The sequence below is a fragment of the Pelophylax lessonae genome (genome assembly GCF_965119305.1).
Source record: "Pelophylax lessonae genome assembly, chromosome: 12".
In the NCBI taxonomy this organism is placed as follows: domain Eukaryota; kingdom Metazoa; phylum Chordata; class Amphibia; order Anura; family Ranidae; genus Pelophylax; species Pelophylax lessonae.
Window position 1 is genome coordinate 169,975,567 of NC_138779.1, and position 15,243 is coordinate 169,990,809.

The 15,243-nt window shown below is 43.7% G+C and overlaps 1 protein-coding gene across 4 annotated transcripts in view; it reads left to right on the forward strand.

The window, feature by feature from the left end:
* PPFIA3 (PTPRF interacting protein alpha 3) overlaps positions 1–15,243 on the forward strand; it is a 417,083-nt gene that overhangs the window by 275,600 nt on the left and 126,240 nt on the right. For all 4 annotated transcript variants that reach the window (XM_082273791.1, XM_082273792.1, XM_082273794.1 and 1 more), the window contains exon 16: positions 8,041–8,198. In XM_082273791.1, the coding sequence (XP_082129917.1) occupies positions 8,041–8,198 (158 nt within the window). The remainder of the gene's footprint in view (positions 1–8,040; positions 8,199–15,243) is intronic.

A 15,243-nucleotide genomic window follows, 5' to 3' on the forward strand; every position in this document is an offset into this window, starting at 1 on the left:
TGGATATATGGAATCGGATACCTCAAACTCCAGAGGCGTAACTAGATTTCTCAGGGCCCCGGTGCAAGAAATCATGAAGGCCCCCCCCCCCCCCGAAAAAGCATGTTTTTGACCCTTTTTTTTTTATTTTTTATTTTTTTGCAATATAACAAAGTAAAACATTTCGGTTTCTGGTGAGGGGTGAGGGATCAGGGCAGTAATGGTGGTGAGGGGTGTGGGATCAGGGGCGGTAATGGTGGTGAGGGGTGTGGGATCAGGGGCGGTAATGGTGGTGAGGGGTGTGGGATCAGGGGCAGTAATGGTGGTGGGGAGGGGTGTGGGATCAGGGGCAGTAATGGTGGTGGGGAGGGGTGTGGGATCAGGGGCAGTAATGGTGGTGGTGAGGGGTGTGGGATCAGGGGCAGTAATGGTGGTGGGGAGGGGTGTGGGATCAGGGGCAGTAATGGTGGTGGGGAGGGGTGTGGGATCAGGGGCAGTAATGGTGGTGGTGAGGGGTGTGGGATCAGGGGCAGTAATGGTGGTGGTGAGGGGTGTGGGATCAGGGGCGGTAATGGTGGTGAGGAGTGTGGGATCAGGGGCGGTAATGGTGGTGAGGGGTGTGGGATCAGGGGCGGTAATGGTGGTGAGGGGTGTGGGATCAGGGGCAGTAATGGTGGTGGTGAGGGGTGTGGGATCAGGGGCAGTAATGGTGGTGGGGAGGGGTGTGGGATCAGGGGTGGTGAGGGGTGTGGGATCAGGGGCGGTAATGGTGGTGAGGGGTGTGGGATCAGGGGCGGTAATGGTGGTGAGGGGTGTGGGATCAGGGGCGGCGGTGGTGGGGAGGGGGAGTGAGATTAGTGGCGGCGATGGTGAGGGGGGTGGGTGGATGGTGGGGTGGGATCAATGGCGGTGATGAGAGGGGGTGATGGATTGGAGGGGGGTGGGATCAATGGCAGTGGTGAAGGGGTGATGGTGGAGAGGGATCAGTGGGAGCGATGGTGGGGGGGGGGGTGGAGGAGGGGTTGGATGTGGTGTCACCACTACCTCTGTCTTACTGATCCCATCCCCCTACCACCGCAGATCTCATCCCTACACCCCCAAAAGTTCTGTTGTAGAGGATGAGATCTGTTCTGTGCCAGGCATGGGATGGGATCATTAAGAGGCAGCATTCCAGTAAGCCAGCAAGGGTGGAGTTTGGGAAGGAAGGCAAGTTGAAGTTCACTTACTTTTAGCAGTCAGTCGAGTCAAGACGATTTCCCCCTCACTCAGGCTCAGGCAACTCCAGCCAGGCAGACACAGCATGGAGTCTCTTCACACTCGTCTGGCAGAGGGGAGAACTCCTCCTCCCCCTGCACTCTATTGGTGTCAGCTGGTCAGCTGACTTTCAGTGACTGACCACCCCTGCTGCCTCACTGCATCAGCCCTCTCTCGGATTGGAGGATCGGCAGGGCTGAGGGCGGTGCAGGCAGCACAGCAGAATGCAGGTACTCGTAGATTGCTTTACACTGACTGCACACATGTCATGCCTGTACCTCTCCTCCCTGCCCCCCCCCCCGCACAACGATCGGGGAAGGCGGCATCCAGCCTAGTTTCTCACTCACTCAGCTCAGCCACCACTAGCGTACTGTCATCAGGCGGACGGACGGGCCCCCTCACGCCGCGGCCGCTGTAAGAAAACGGGGCTGGCGGGCCCCCCCTCAGGTAGCGGAACTCCAGGGCCCGGTCGCAACCGCGACCGCTGCGACCCTGATAGTTCCGCTACTGTCAAACTCTATCTCATGCACCATCGCCTCATACGAAGTCAAATCACCCCCATACAATTAATACAGGGAGTAGATGGTAAATTCTGTGAATTTAATTTCTGTAAGTTCTGTGAGTAGGGAATGGGGACATTATCCTCTAGATATAAAAGCATATAATTAAGGAAGACTAAAGGTCCACAAAAAAATCTTCAGAGAGGATCAATCGGTCAATTCTAAACCGCTTTATTAAAGTATATTTGGTAAAAATAGAACATGAAAACTTTCAAAAACCTCTGACATAACAAAAAGTTTAAATTACTATACTGTCGAAACTAGACAAGAAAGCAGCTGCAGAAAACCACACATCTGCCACACACTCATCCAATCTGATGGTTTAATTAAAGGCATTAGTGCAAGTGGCTACATTTAGGTGTGTTAAAAAGGAATAATTAGAAGTTGCACTGTCATGTTTTCAACAGTAGGGGTCCTCAATGTGCACTTATCCATCTAGCATTCATTACAACAAATACGTAAAGGGGAACCCTGAGTGCAACATTAACCACTTACGGACCGCCCACCCTGTATTTAAGTCGGTACTTTGACGTTAAATACCGGGGTTATGGCAGCAGATAGCTGCCATAACCCCGGTAATTTTTTTAAACTGCGGGCAGTCCGCTTTAGCATAAGAGTAGTCCCAGCGACTGATTTGCTGCAGGATCACCTTTATGGGCGGCAGGAGAGGGGCCCCCTCTCGCCGCTTCTCGGTCGTTTTCTCCACTTAACGGACCCGTCGGTAGCGGAAAAACGATCTGGTCGGTTGTCCCCTCAGGCAGGAAGTCGAGTGAGGCCAAGATGGCCCTTACTTGACTCTATGGCCTTGAAGGACTGGAGCGACGCCATATGTCCCTTCCTAGCAATGGATTTAAAGAGCCCATTTTTTTTCATCATGAAAAAAAAAATTCCTTTTTTTTTTCTTTTTTAGTGTAGATGTGAGATCTGAGGTTTTTTTGACCACAGATCTCACATTAAAGAGGTCCTGTCATGCTTATTTCTATTACAAGGGATGTTTACATTCCTTGTAATAGGAATAAAAGTTTTAAAAACATAAAAAAAAAATAAAAATAAGATAAAATAAATAGGGAAAAAAAAATTCAAGTGCCCCGTCCCCATAAGAAGTCACGCCCACATATGTAAACGGTGTTCAAACCCCACACGTGAGGTATCGCCGCGATCGTTAAAGCGAGAGCAATAATTTGAGCCCTAGAACTTCTCTGTACTCTAAACTGGCAACCTGTAGAAATTTTTAAAATGTCGCCTATGGGTATTTTGAAGTACCAATGCTTGTCACCATTCCACGAGTGTGCACAATTTTGAAGCATGACATGTGGGTATCCATTTGCTCGGCGTAACATTATCTTTCACATGATAGAAAAAATTGGGCTGACTTTACTGTTTTCTTATTTTTTTATTTAAAAAAAGGTATTTTTTCACAACAAATTGCGTTTGTAAGACCGCTGCGGAAATACGGTGTGATAAAAAAACATTCCGATGATCTCCATTTTATTCTCTAGGGTCTCTGCTGGATCTCTGCTAAAATATATATATATATAGTGGGTACGGAAAGTATTCAGACCCCCTTAAATTTTTCACTCTTTGTTATATTGCAGCCATTTGCTAAAATCATTTAAGTTCATTCTTCTTCCTAATGAATGTACACATAGCACCCCATACTGACAGAAAAACACAGAATTGTTGACATTGTTGCAGATTTATTAAAAAAGAAAAACTGAAATATCACATGGTCCTAAGTATTCAGACCCTTTGCTCAGTATTTAGTAGAAGCCCCCTTTTGATCTAATACAGCCAGGAGTCTTTTTGGGAAAGATGCAACAAGTCTTTCACACCTGGATTTGGGGATCCTCTGCCATTCCTCCTTGCAGATCCTCTCCAGTTCTGTCAGGTTGGATGGTAAACGTTGGTGGACAGCCATTTTTAGGTCTCTCCAGAGATGATCAATTGGGTCTAAGTCAGGGCTCTGGCTGGGCCATTCAAGAACAGTCACGGAGTTGTTGTGAAGCCACTCCTTCGTTATTTTAGCTGTGTGTTTAGGGTCATTGTCTTGTTGGAAGGTAAACCTTCGGCCCAGTCTGAGGTCCAGAGCACTCTAGAGAAGGTTTTTGTCCAGGATATCCCTGTACTTGGCCGCATTCATCTTTCCCTCGATTGCAACCAGTCGTCCTGTCCCTGCAGCTGAAAAACACCCCCACAGCATGATGCTGCCACCACCATGCTTCACTGTTGGGACTGTATTGGACAGGTGATGAGCAGTGCCTGGTTTTCTCCACACATACCGCTTAGAATTAAGGCCAAAAAGTTATATTTTGGTCTCATCAGACCAGAGAATCTTATTTCTCACCATCTTGGAGTCCTTCAGGTGTTTTTTAGCAAACTCCATGCGGGCTTTCATGTGTCTTACACTGAGGAGAGGCTTCCGTCCGGCCACTCTGCCATAAAGCCCAGATTGGTGGAGGGCTGCAGTGATGGTTGACTTTCTACAACTTTCTCCCATCTCCTGACTGCATCTCTGGAGCTCAGCCACAGTGATCTTTGGGTTCTTCTTTACCTCTCTCACCAAGGCTCTTCTCCCCCGATAGCTCAGTTTGGCCGGACGGCCAGCTCTAGGAAGGGTTCTGGTCGTCCCAAAAGTCTTCCATTTGAGGATTATGGAGGCCACTGTGCTCTTAGGAACCTTAAGTGCAGCAGAAATATTTTTGTAACCTTGGCCAGATCTGTGCCTTGCCACAATTCTGTCTCTGAGCTCTTCAGGCAGTTCCTTTGACCTCATGATTCTCATTTGCTCTGACATGCATTGTGATCTGGAAGGTCTTATATAGACAGGTGTGTGGCTTTCCTAATCAAGTCCAATCAGTATAATCAAACACAGCTGGACTCAAATGAAGGTGTAGAACCATCTCAAGGATGATCAGAAGAAATGGAAAGCACCTGAGTTAAATATATGAGTGTCACAGCAAAGGGTCTGAATACTTAGGACCATGTGATATTTCAGTTTTTCTTTTTTTAATAAATCTGCAACAATTCTGTGTTTTTCTGTCAGTATGGGGTGCTATGTGTACATTCATGAGGAAGAAGAATGAACCTAAATGATTTTAGCAAATGGCTGCAATATAACATATAACATATAAGAGTGAAAAATTTAAGGGGGTCTGAATACTTTCCGTACCCACTGTATATATATATATATATATATATATATATATATATATATATATATATATATATATATAATGTTTGGTGGTTCTAAGTATTTTTTCTAGCAAAAAAAACAGATTTTAACTTGTAAACAACAAGTGTCAGAAAAAGGCCCGGTCCAGAAGTGGTTAAAGAGCATATTTTTTTAAAATAAAAACAAAAAACCTTTTGCAATTTTTCATGTTCTATTTTTACCAAATATACTTTAATAAAGCTGTTTATAATTAACCGGTTGATATTCTCTGAAGACTTCTTTGTGAATGTTTAGTGCTCCTTAATTTTATGCCTTCTGCTTCAGGCCCAACATTTCTTAACAAACGTTATCCTGCCCTTATAGCCTTCTGGTGCAATCTTCTCTTTATGTGCACTCTGGAGATAGGAAACCTTATTAGCAGACACCCTTCCTTTACAGTAAACTATATAGTTACATACATACAGTGCCTTGCGAAAGTATTCGGCCCCCTTGAACTTTTCGACCTTTTGCCACATTTCAGGCTTCAAACAGAAAGATATAAAACTGTAATTTTTTGTGAAGAATCAACAACAAGTGGGACACAATCATGAAGTGGAACAAAACTTATTGGATATTTCAAACTTTTTTAACAAATAAAAAACTGAAAAATTGGGCGTGCAAAATTATTTAGCCCCCTTAAGTTAATACTTTGTAGCGCCGCCTTTTGCTGTGATTACAGCTGTAAGTCGCTTGGGGTGTCTCTATCAGTTTTGCACATCGAGAGACTTTTGCCCATTCCTCCTTGCAAAACAGCTCGAGCTCAGTGAGGTTGGATGGAGAGCGTTTGTGAACAGCAGTTTTCAGTTCTTTCCACAGATTCTCGATTGGATTCAGGTCTGGACTTTGACTTGGTCATTCTAACACCTGGATATGTTTATTTGTGAACCATTCCATTGTAGATTTTGCTTTATGTTTTGGATCATTGTCTTGTTGGAAGACAAATCTCCGTCCCAGTCTCAGGTCTTTTGCAGACTCCATCAGGTTTTCTTCCAGAATGGTCCTGTATTTGGCTCTATCCATCTTCCCATCAATTTTAACCATCTTCCCTGTCCCTGCTGAAGAAAAGCAGGCCCAAACCATGATGCTGCCACCACCATGTTTGAAAGTGGGTATGGTGTTTTCAGGGTGATGAGCTGTGTTGCTTTTACGCCAAACATAACGTTTTGCATTGTTGCCAAAAAGTTCGATTTTGGTTTCATCTGATCAGAGCACCTTCTTCCACATGTTTGGTGTGTCTCCCAGGTGGCTTGTGGCAAACTTTAAATTACACTTTTTATGGATATCTTTAAGAAATGGCTTTCTTCTTGCCACTCTTCCATAAAGGCCAGATTTGTGCAGTATACGGCTGATTGTTGTCCTATGGACAGAGTCTCCCACCTCAACTGTAGATCTCTGCAGTTCATCCAGAGTGATCATGGGCCTCTTGGCTGCATCTCTGATCAGTCTTCTCCTTGTATGAACTGAAAGTTTAGAGGGACGGCCAGGTCTTCGTAGATTTTCAGTGGTCTGATACTCCTTCCATTTCAATATTATTGCTTGCACAGTGCTCCTTGGGATGTTTAAAGCTTGGGAAATCTTTTTGTATCAAAATCCGGCTTTAAACTTCTCCACAACAGTATCTCGGAACTGCCTGGTGTGTTCCTTGTTCTTCATGATGCTCTCTGCGCTTTAAACGGACATCTGAGACTATCACAGTGCAGGTGCATTTATACGGAGACTTGATTACACACAGGTGGATTCTATTTATCATCATTAGTCATTTGGGTCAACATTGGATCATTCAGAGATCCTCACTGAACGTCTGGAGAGAGTTTGCTGCACTGAAATTAAAGGGGCTGAATAATTTTGCACGCCCAATTTTTCATTTTTTTATTTGTTAACAAAGTTTGAAATATCCAATAAATTTCGTTCCACTTCATGATTGTGTCCCACTTGTTGTTGATCAGTCCATCCAGTTCAACCTATGATGTGCATGTGTGTTTTCTGTTAACCGTACATTGTATACCCCTGTATGTTGTTTTTTTTTGGCTTGCAAGGTCCTTTTTAGGCGTTACTGAGTATCTATTTTATCCAAACCTGTTCCACATCACTATCCCAAAACACCCCTTATTAGCCCTGGTATATCATTGTTACATTGTTAGTCTAGTTGAAAAAAGACAGAAGTCCATCTAGTTCAAGCAATAAAAAAGGGGGAAAACATTATACAATCCTATATAAACATTCCTATACCCACAGTTGATCCAGAGAAAGGAAAAAAACACAGCAAAGCATGATCCAATTTGTTCCAGCAGGGAAAAAAATCCTTCCTGATCCCCCAAGAGGCAATCAGATATTCCCTGGATCAACTTTACCTAAAAACATTAGTATCCAGGTATAGTATGTACGTACATTTAGGAAAGAATCCAGGCCTTTTTTAAAGCAATCTACTGAGCTGGACAGAACCAGCTCTTGAGGGAGTCTATTGTTCTTTTCCTTTTTTTAAACTGTGAAGAATCCCTTACAGATTTGGAGATCAAATCTCTTTTCCTCCAGATTTAAAGAAAATGAATAACTCAACACCAAGTTCACTATAATGTATGGACCACTTATGTATATATGTTGATCATATCCCCCCTTAATCTCCTCTTCTCAAGAGAGAATAAATTCAGTTCCTCTAATCTTTTCTCATAGCTGAGCTCCTCCATGCCTATTATCAGTTTGGTTGCCCTTCTCTGCACTTTCTCCAGTTCCCCAATGTAATTTTTGTGAACTGGTGCCTAAAACTGAACTGCATATTCCAGATTAGGTATTACTGATGACTTGAACAGGGGTAAAATGATATATTTCTCTCTCTATTATACCATTCCAGGCCATACCATTTCCCAGCAAAAGCTTGCTCCTTTTTTCTATATATTTCTTTTCAACTTCCTTTGGAAAAGCGCGCACTTTACATGAGAAAAATTTGTCGGCTGGATGTGTTTTCTTGTTTTTTAGCCTTTGGAATCTATGATTAATAAAGAAAAGTGGCAGTTTGTAATATACTGTCTTTGTGCACAGAATCATGTTCCTAAAGAAGAAAGCAGGGATGAGAAAGCCTTGATGCAGAGCGAGACCACACCTCCTTTAACACCGCGGGCTGTACGATTAGAAAGGATGACACAGGCTCTTGCTCTTCAGGCCAGCTCTTTAGAAGATGGAAGAGAGTCTCGGGCAAGGTAGGAATTCTCTTTTACAATGCTGGAATGCTTGCCCTGATGCCAAGGCCAGAAACTAGATCAGTAACAGGAGAATCTGAAAGATAAAGCTTGGCAGGCAGGAACAGCAAGGCAAGGCAAAATATAGGTAGCCAGGCAGGGAATTGCTGTCCCAAATCCAAAACACTGCATGGAGCTGCTACCTAGCAAAAGGGACGCTAAAGGGGGGGTATGCCACTGCCAGCCAATGAGTGCAAAGGAGCACCATCACCCAAGCAGGGTTTGTTGCCCAATAATAGAGAAGCTGGCTGGACAGGAGATAGCGACCACTGCTGGCCAACAGGAGCAGAGGTAGCATTATCTATTATCTCACTCTCTTAACATTTCCCCCCCCCCCTTTGGGTACAGATTTACGTGACATTACGGATGGGATGAGCATGGATTTAGAATCTGTGTGGGTTGAACTCCATAGGGAAGGAGAAAAGGGGAAAGTAATTGTGGGGGTTTGCTATAGGCCACCTAACCAAGGGGAGGAGGTAGAGCTGGAATTTTTAGCACTAATGGGTAAAGTGGCAAAATTGGGATCAGTCATCGTATTGGGGGACTTCAATTATCCCGACATTGACTGGGAAGAGGGGACTGCACACTCACAGAAGGCCCGTCTATTCACGGAAACCTTACAGGATAATTACATGTCACAGTTGGTGGATTCCCCTACCAGAGAAAATGCAGTCCTGGATCTATTGATCACTAATGACCCAGACCTAATCTCGCAGGTAGGAGTCCAGGACAACCTGGGCTCTAGCGATCACAGGATGATCACATTTAGCGTAAATAACAATATAACAAGGCAAGTGGGGAACATAAGAACCCTAAACTTCAGAAGGGCAAACTTTCCAAAATTGTACTCATTGATGGAAAGGGTAAACTGGGACCAAACCCTGGGATCCCTGACCACAGAGGAAAAATGGGAATGCTTTAGGAACATATTAGGCAAAGGCATCTTGCAGTGCATTCCTATGGGAAATAAATTTAGAAGAGACAAAGCCAAACCTGGCTGGCTAAACTGTAGCGTCAAAAAACTTATTAGGGGGAAAAAATTGGCCTTCAAGAAGTATAAATCAGAGGGCACAGTATCGGCTTTCGAGCAATACAAGGAGGCAAATAAGAAAAGTAAACAAGAAATCAAGATGGCTAAAATCAACTTTGAGAGACAAATAGCAGAGGATAGTAAAAAAAACCCAAAGAAATTCTTTAAATATATCAACAGCAAAAAAACTAAGGCAGAGCATATTGCACACATAATTAACAATGATGGGGAGATGGTTACAGAGGACACTGAAAAAGCAACCGTGCTGAATGCTTTTTTCTCGTCAGTCTTTACACAGGAAAAGGAGGGGTACACTGACCATGACTGTATGGTTAGTAGTAATACACAGGACTTGCCACTATGGCTAACAGAGGGGGAAATCAGGGAAAGGCTGGATAAACTTAACACAAACAAATCACCAGGACCGGATGGCGTACATCCGAGAGTACTCAAGGAACTCAGTAAAGTTATATTGAGACCACTGTTCCTGATCTTTGCTGACAGCATTAGGACAGGAGATGTACCAGGGGATTGGAAGAAAGCTAACGTGATTCCAATATTCAAAAAGGGCCAGAGGCATATCCCGGGAAATTATAGGCCTGTCAGTTTGACATCAGTAGTATGTAAACTTCTGGAGGGGATGATAAGGGACTATATCGTAGAGTTTGCTAAAGACAACAACATCATCAGCAGTAATCAGCACGGGTTTACAAATGGGCGTTCTTGTCAAACCAATCTCCTAACATTCTACGAGGAGGTGAGCTGTGAGCTAGATAGGGGGAGACCAGTAGATGTGGTGTACTTGGATTTCGCTAAGGCGTTTGATACAGTTCCCCACAAGCGCTTAATTTATAAAATAAGGTCTGCAGGTATCGATAGCAGGGTTTGCTCTTGGATACGGAACTGGCTAAAAAGGCGTGTTCAAAGGGTAGTAATAAACAGCGCATACTCAGACTGGTCTGAGGTGGTAAGCGGGGTCCCCCAAGGCTCAGTCTTGGGACCAACCTTGTTCAATTTATTCATAAACAACATTGAGGTCGGGATCAGTAGTTCGATATCAGTTTTTGCAGATGACACAAAATTGGGCAGGGCAATAACTTCACAACATGAAGCAGATATCCTACAGCATGACCTGGACAAAATAACGGAGTGGGCAACGACATGGCAAATGAGGTTTAACGTGGAGAAGTGTAAGGTTTTGCACTTGGGGACTAAAAACATAAAAACACAATACACGTTAGGAGGGGAGCCCTTGGGGGAATCAAAAATGGAGAAGGATCTGGGAGTCTTGGTTGATGATAGATTAGGAAACAGCATGCAATGTCAAGCGGCAGCTGCCAAAGCCAGCAGAACATTAGCATGCATAAAGAAAGGGATGCATTCCAGAGATAAGACTATAATCCTTCCACTTTATAAAACTCTGGTCCGACCGCATCTGGAGTATTCCGTCCAGTTCTGGTCGCCAGTCCTCAGGAGGGATGTGTTGGAGCTGGAGAGAGTCCAGAGAAGGGCAACTAAACTAATTAGGGGATTGGAGGACCTTGACTATGAAGAGCGTCTACAATCGCTCGATTTATTCTCCCTGGAGAAGAGACGTCTGAGGGGGGACATGATAGCAATTTATAAATATCTTAATGGGGATCCCAGCTTAGAAAAAAAGCTGTTCATTCGAAGGGATTGCATGAGGACTCGAGGGCATACAATGCGATTAGAGGAGAAGCGTTTTAACCTCAGGCAACGCGGGGGGTTCTTTACTGTTAGGGCAACAAGATTGTGGAATTCTCTACCACAAGAGGTGGTTTCTGCGGGTAGTATGGTGGCTTTCAAAAGACTCTTAGACTTACATCTCAAGGATCAGAACATTCAGGGGTATGAGAGATGATTACAGCCACACACACCTACACAGGTTGAACTAGATGGACTATTGTCTTTATTCAACCTCACCTACTATGTAACTATGTAAGATTTATGAAAATTGCTTACAAGTCCACATGCATGGACAGAGGAGGCAGGAGTTTTTCCAGGAAGCCTTTCAAATTGACAAGATACTGGTTCAAATTCCTGATTTATGTGGAGTCCAAGATGTGCTCCAGTTCATATTCCCTATGACCATTGGCAATCATTTGCAATTTAGAAAAAACTATGGTATTCTAGTGAACCAGCTTTAGAAGAAAAACATAAAAAATTTTAAGGATTCTCATGGAAGTTGTCATTCCGAAAAGAAACAACTCTTTAACAACTGATAAATCTTGGGGGCAGTTTTTGAGTAGCAATTTTTAAGGGTAAACTATCTGTGGTGAGCAAGGCCTGATAATTGACACTAATCTGTGGGGCATGGGAGTGAAGTTGATATGTAGAGTGTTTCTGTGTAACGCTCTGCTACTTGTAATTAGGGGTTTGGATCTTCAGCTGCAGATAACCACTCAGTAGTATTGTAGAGAATATGTTAAGTCACCCAACCTAACTCTCTTTACTCATCACAGTGGTTGGGATCAGTACCTGGACACACAAGCACATATACTAGCGAAAGCACAGCAGTTCAGTATTATGTAGCAATGGATATAGCAGGCAGCAATTGAATACACAGGCTAGTAGTTAGGCAAACAGAATAGTAAACAGACATATAAAGGGAATCCTCCTTAGTAAGAAAGATGCATGTGAGCAGGGTTCAAGTGTATCAATGGTAGCAGCACTGATATTGAGAGGGGTTCCCCTGTGGGGTACTCAGCAGTAGCAGCAATCTCAGAGAAAGGCAACAGCAAGCAGGGTTCAAGTGTATTAATGGTATCAGAGATGATATTGAGAGGGGGGTCCCCTGTGGGGTACTTATCGGTAGCAGCAAACTCAGGAAGGCAACAGCAAGCAGGGTTTGGGAGAGAAGAATGATGGAAGATGCTCCCATCCGTTGGTTAAGGCAGCGGTGCAGGGTCCCTCGGTAGGCACAGGGAAGATGTGTGTAAGGCTTCCGGTATGAGCGGTTGCACAAACAGTTTGTTTGTGCAAACCGCTGGTTGAAATAGGCACCTAGAGCAGCGCCCGAGAATGACGTCACAAGCGACGTCAGCGTCATACGTCACATGCGTTCCACCTGACCGAGGGGTGGAACGCAAACAGGAAGTCCGGACCAGGAAGTTCCAAAATTCTCACATTCTGACAAGCAGAACTGGACAACAAGTTAACCTGGAATTTGCTCCAAATTTGAGAAGATGTTTGAACGGTACATTTGGTATCAAGAACATCTGAGGAAATGTCAGAAAAGGAACATTATTTAGGATGGGAGCCAAAGACACAGTAAAGAGAAGAAACTCCAGTAGAAGAATGAGACGAGTTTTATAGTCAAACTCGACCGGAAGTAGGGCTGAAAACCATACCAGTTATTTGTCAGAATTGAAACAGGGGAGATCAGTCTCTGATCATTCTCAGTTTGGATGTGATAAACAGAAGAGAAAGATTGGTTGGTGCCAATGAGAGTACAAAATCTTTTCCATAACAAATTGTGTGCCCCTATCTGAGTCTATGTTCTGGAACACACCGTTGAGTCTACATATCTCATGAATGAATAAGAAAGCCAGCAACTTAGAGAAATTAAGTTTGAGAATTTGAAAGAAAGAGGACCCTTTTCCTGAGGTAATCCACTATGATCTAGATAAACGTATGTACGTCTGAACAAGGTAGATCCACAATAAAGTTCATAGCAACATGAATCCAGAGTTACTTAGTGACTGGCAGGGGAGGAAGCAGATTGGAAGGTATGGACCCAAAAAACTTGGAACAAAGTGGACCATTTTGCTGAAGCAATCCACCATGACCCAGATAAACGTTTGCCCATCTAAAGAAGGTAGATCCACAATAAGGTTCATAGCCAGATGAGTCCAAGACTGCTAAGTGACTGGCAGGGGAAGAAGCAAATTGGAAGGTATGGACCCAAGAAACTTGTAAAAGGAACAGGTCTCACAGGCTTTGACATCAAAATGAATTCCTTTTGCAGAAGGTAGGCCCCCAGAGATTACAAGACACCAGAGAAAGTGTTTTAGCAATACCAGGATGTCAAGCCATCTTGGCATCATGTTCTTCTGATGGGAACTCCAGCCTGAGGTGAAGAGTAACAAATCATTTTCCCAAAGGTAAGTCTGTAGAAACATCAGAACGTGCATCAGTTTGGAGACTGATAGATAAGGGAAAAGTATAGTGAAATGCTGTAGATCTCTAAGGTGTTAAGGAGTTAGGGTGTTTCACTCTTTTGATTTACTCTAGATTATTGTGCTCGGTATAGACACAAATAGATGTCAAGCCCCTTCACCCAATGACACCACTCGTTCAAAGCCCACTTGATGGCTAAAAGTTTCCTGTTTCAATGTCATACAGTGCCTTGAAACTTTATTCATACCCCTTGAAATTGTCCACATTTTGTCATGTTACAACCAAAAATGTAAATGTATTTTATGTGGTAGACCAACACAAAGTGGTACATGATAGTGAAGTGGAAAAAAAATTTTAAATGGTTTTCAATTTTTAAATCTTGCCACAGTTTCTAAATTGGATCTAGGTATGGACTTTGAGTGAGCCATTCTAAAACATGAATATGCTTTGATCTAAACAGTTCCATTGTAGCTCTGGCTGTATGTTTTAGGGTTGTTGTCCTGCTGGAAGGTTAACTCCGCCCCACCCTAAAGTCTTTTGCAGATTTGATCAAGTTTTCTTCTATTTCAAATTTTATTTGGCTCCATCTATTTTCCCATCAATGCTGACCAGTTTTCCTGTTCCTGCTGAAGAAAAGCATCCCCACAACATGATGCTGCCACCACCAGGTTTCACGGCGGGATGGTGTGTTCAGGGTGATGTGCAGTGTTAATTTTCCACCACACAGAGAGTTTTGCTTTTAGGCCAAAAAGTTCAATTTTGGTCTAATCTGACCAGAGCACCTTCTTCCATATGTTTGCTGTGTCTCCCACATGGCTTCTGCAAATTGAACTTCTTATGGCTTTCTTTTAAGAATGGCTTTCTATTTGCCACTGTTACATACTCTTTCCATTTTGGAACAGTGCTCTGTGAGATGTTCAAAGTTTGGGATTTTTTTTTTTAATAACCTAACCCTGCTTTAAACTTCTCCACAACTTTATCCCTGACCTGTTTGGTGTGTTCCTTGGACTTCATGATGCTGTTTGTTTACTAAGGATCTCTAACAAACCTCTGAGGGCTTTACAGAACAGCTGTATTTATACTGAGATTAAATTACACACAGGTGGACTCTATTTACTAATTAGGTGACTTCTGAAGGCAATTGCTTCCACTATATTTTAGTTAGGGGTATCAGATAAAATCCCAATAAAATGCATTTACATTTTTGGTTGTAACATGACAAAATGTGGAGAATTCCAAAGGGTATGAATACTTTTTCAAAGCACTGTATTTGTTTTCCTATAAAACAGTTTTGCTTCCAGTGTGCTGAAAGAGATGAGGATAAAATTACCTAGAGGCCTACCTAAAATGTAATTGCACTTTTGTTGAAAAATAAGATTTATCCCCTGTGGTTGATATATGTACATTGTAAGGATTTTAACACTGTTTGTTTCTACTATGTCCTTCCAAGGCTGTTTCATAAATAGAAGGGTCAGCATTCATTACAATCCCCTCTTGAGGGGGGAGGAGCCTATAGCGTGCACATAGAACGGTCTGGGAGCTCGTCGGCAACCCAAGCATATAGCAGCAGGACGCTGCTCTTCCCACCTCTCTCCCCTAACATCTGCTTGTGCCGCCCGGCCGGTCCCCGCTTCTGCTGGCTGTCTTTCGTGTCTCGGCTGCCCCAGCTGGCTTCCCGCTGCTTTTTGGCCCTGTCGCCCGCTCTGGTCGGGAGTGGGTATGGGAATTGAAAAAAGGGCTGAGAGGACTCAGATGGCTGGAGGGCCGTCTGCAGCCAGCCGGGTTCGGATACGGAGCACAGCCGATTCACAGCTGAGAAAACAGGGCCGACACAGT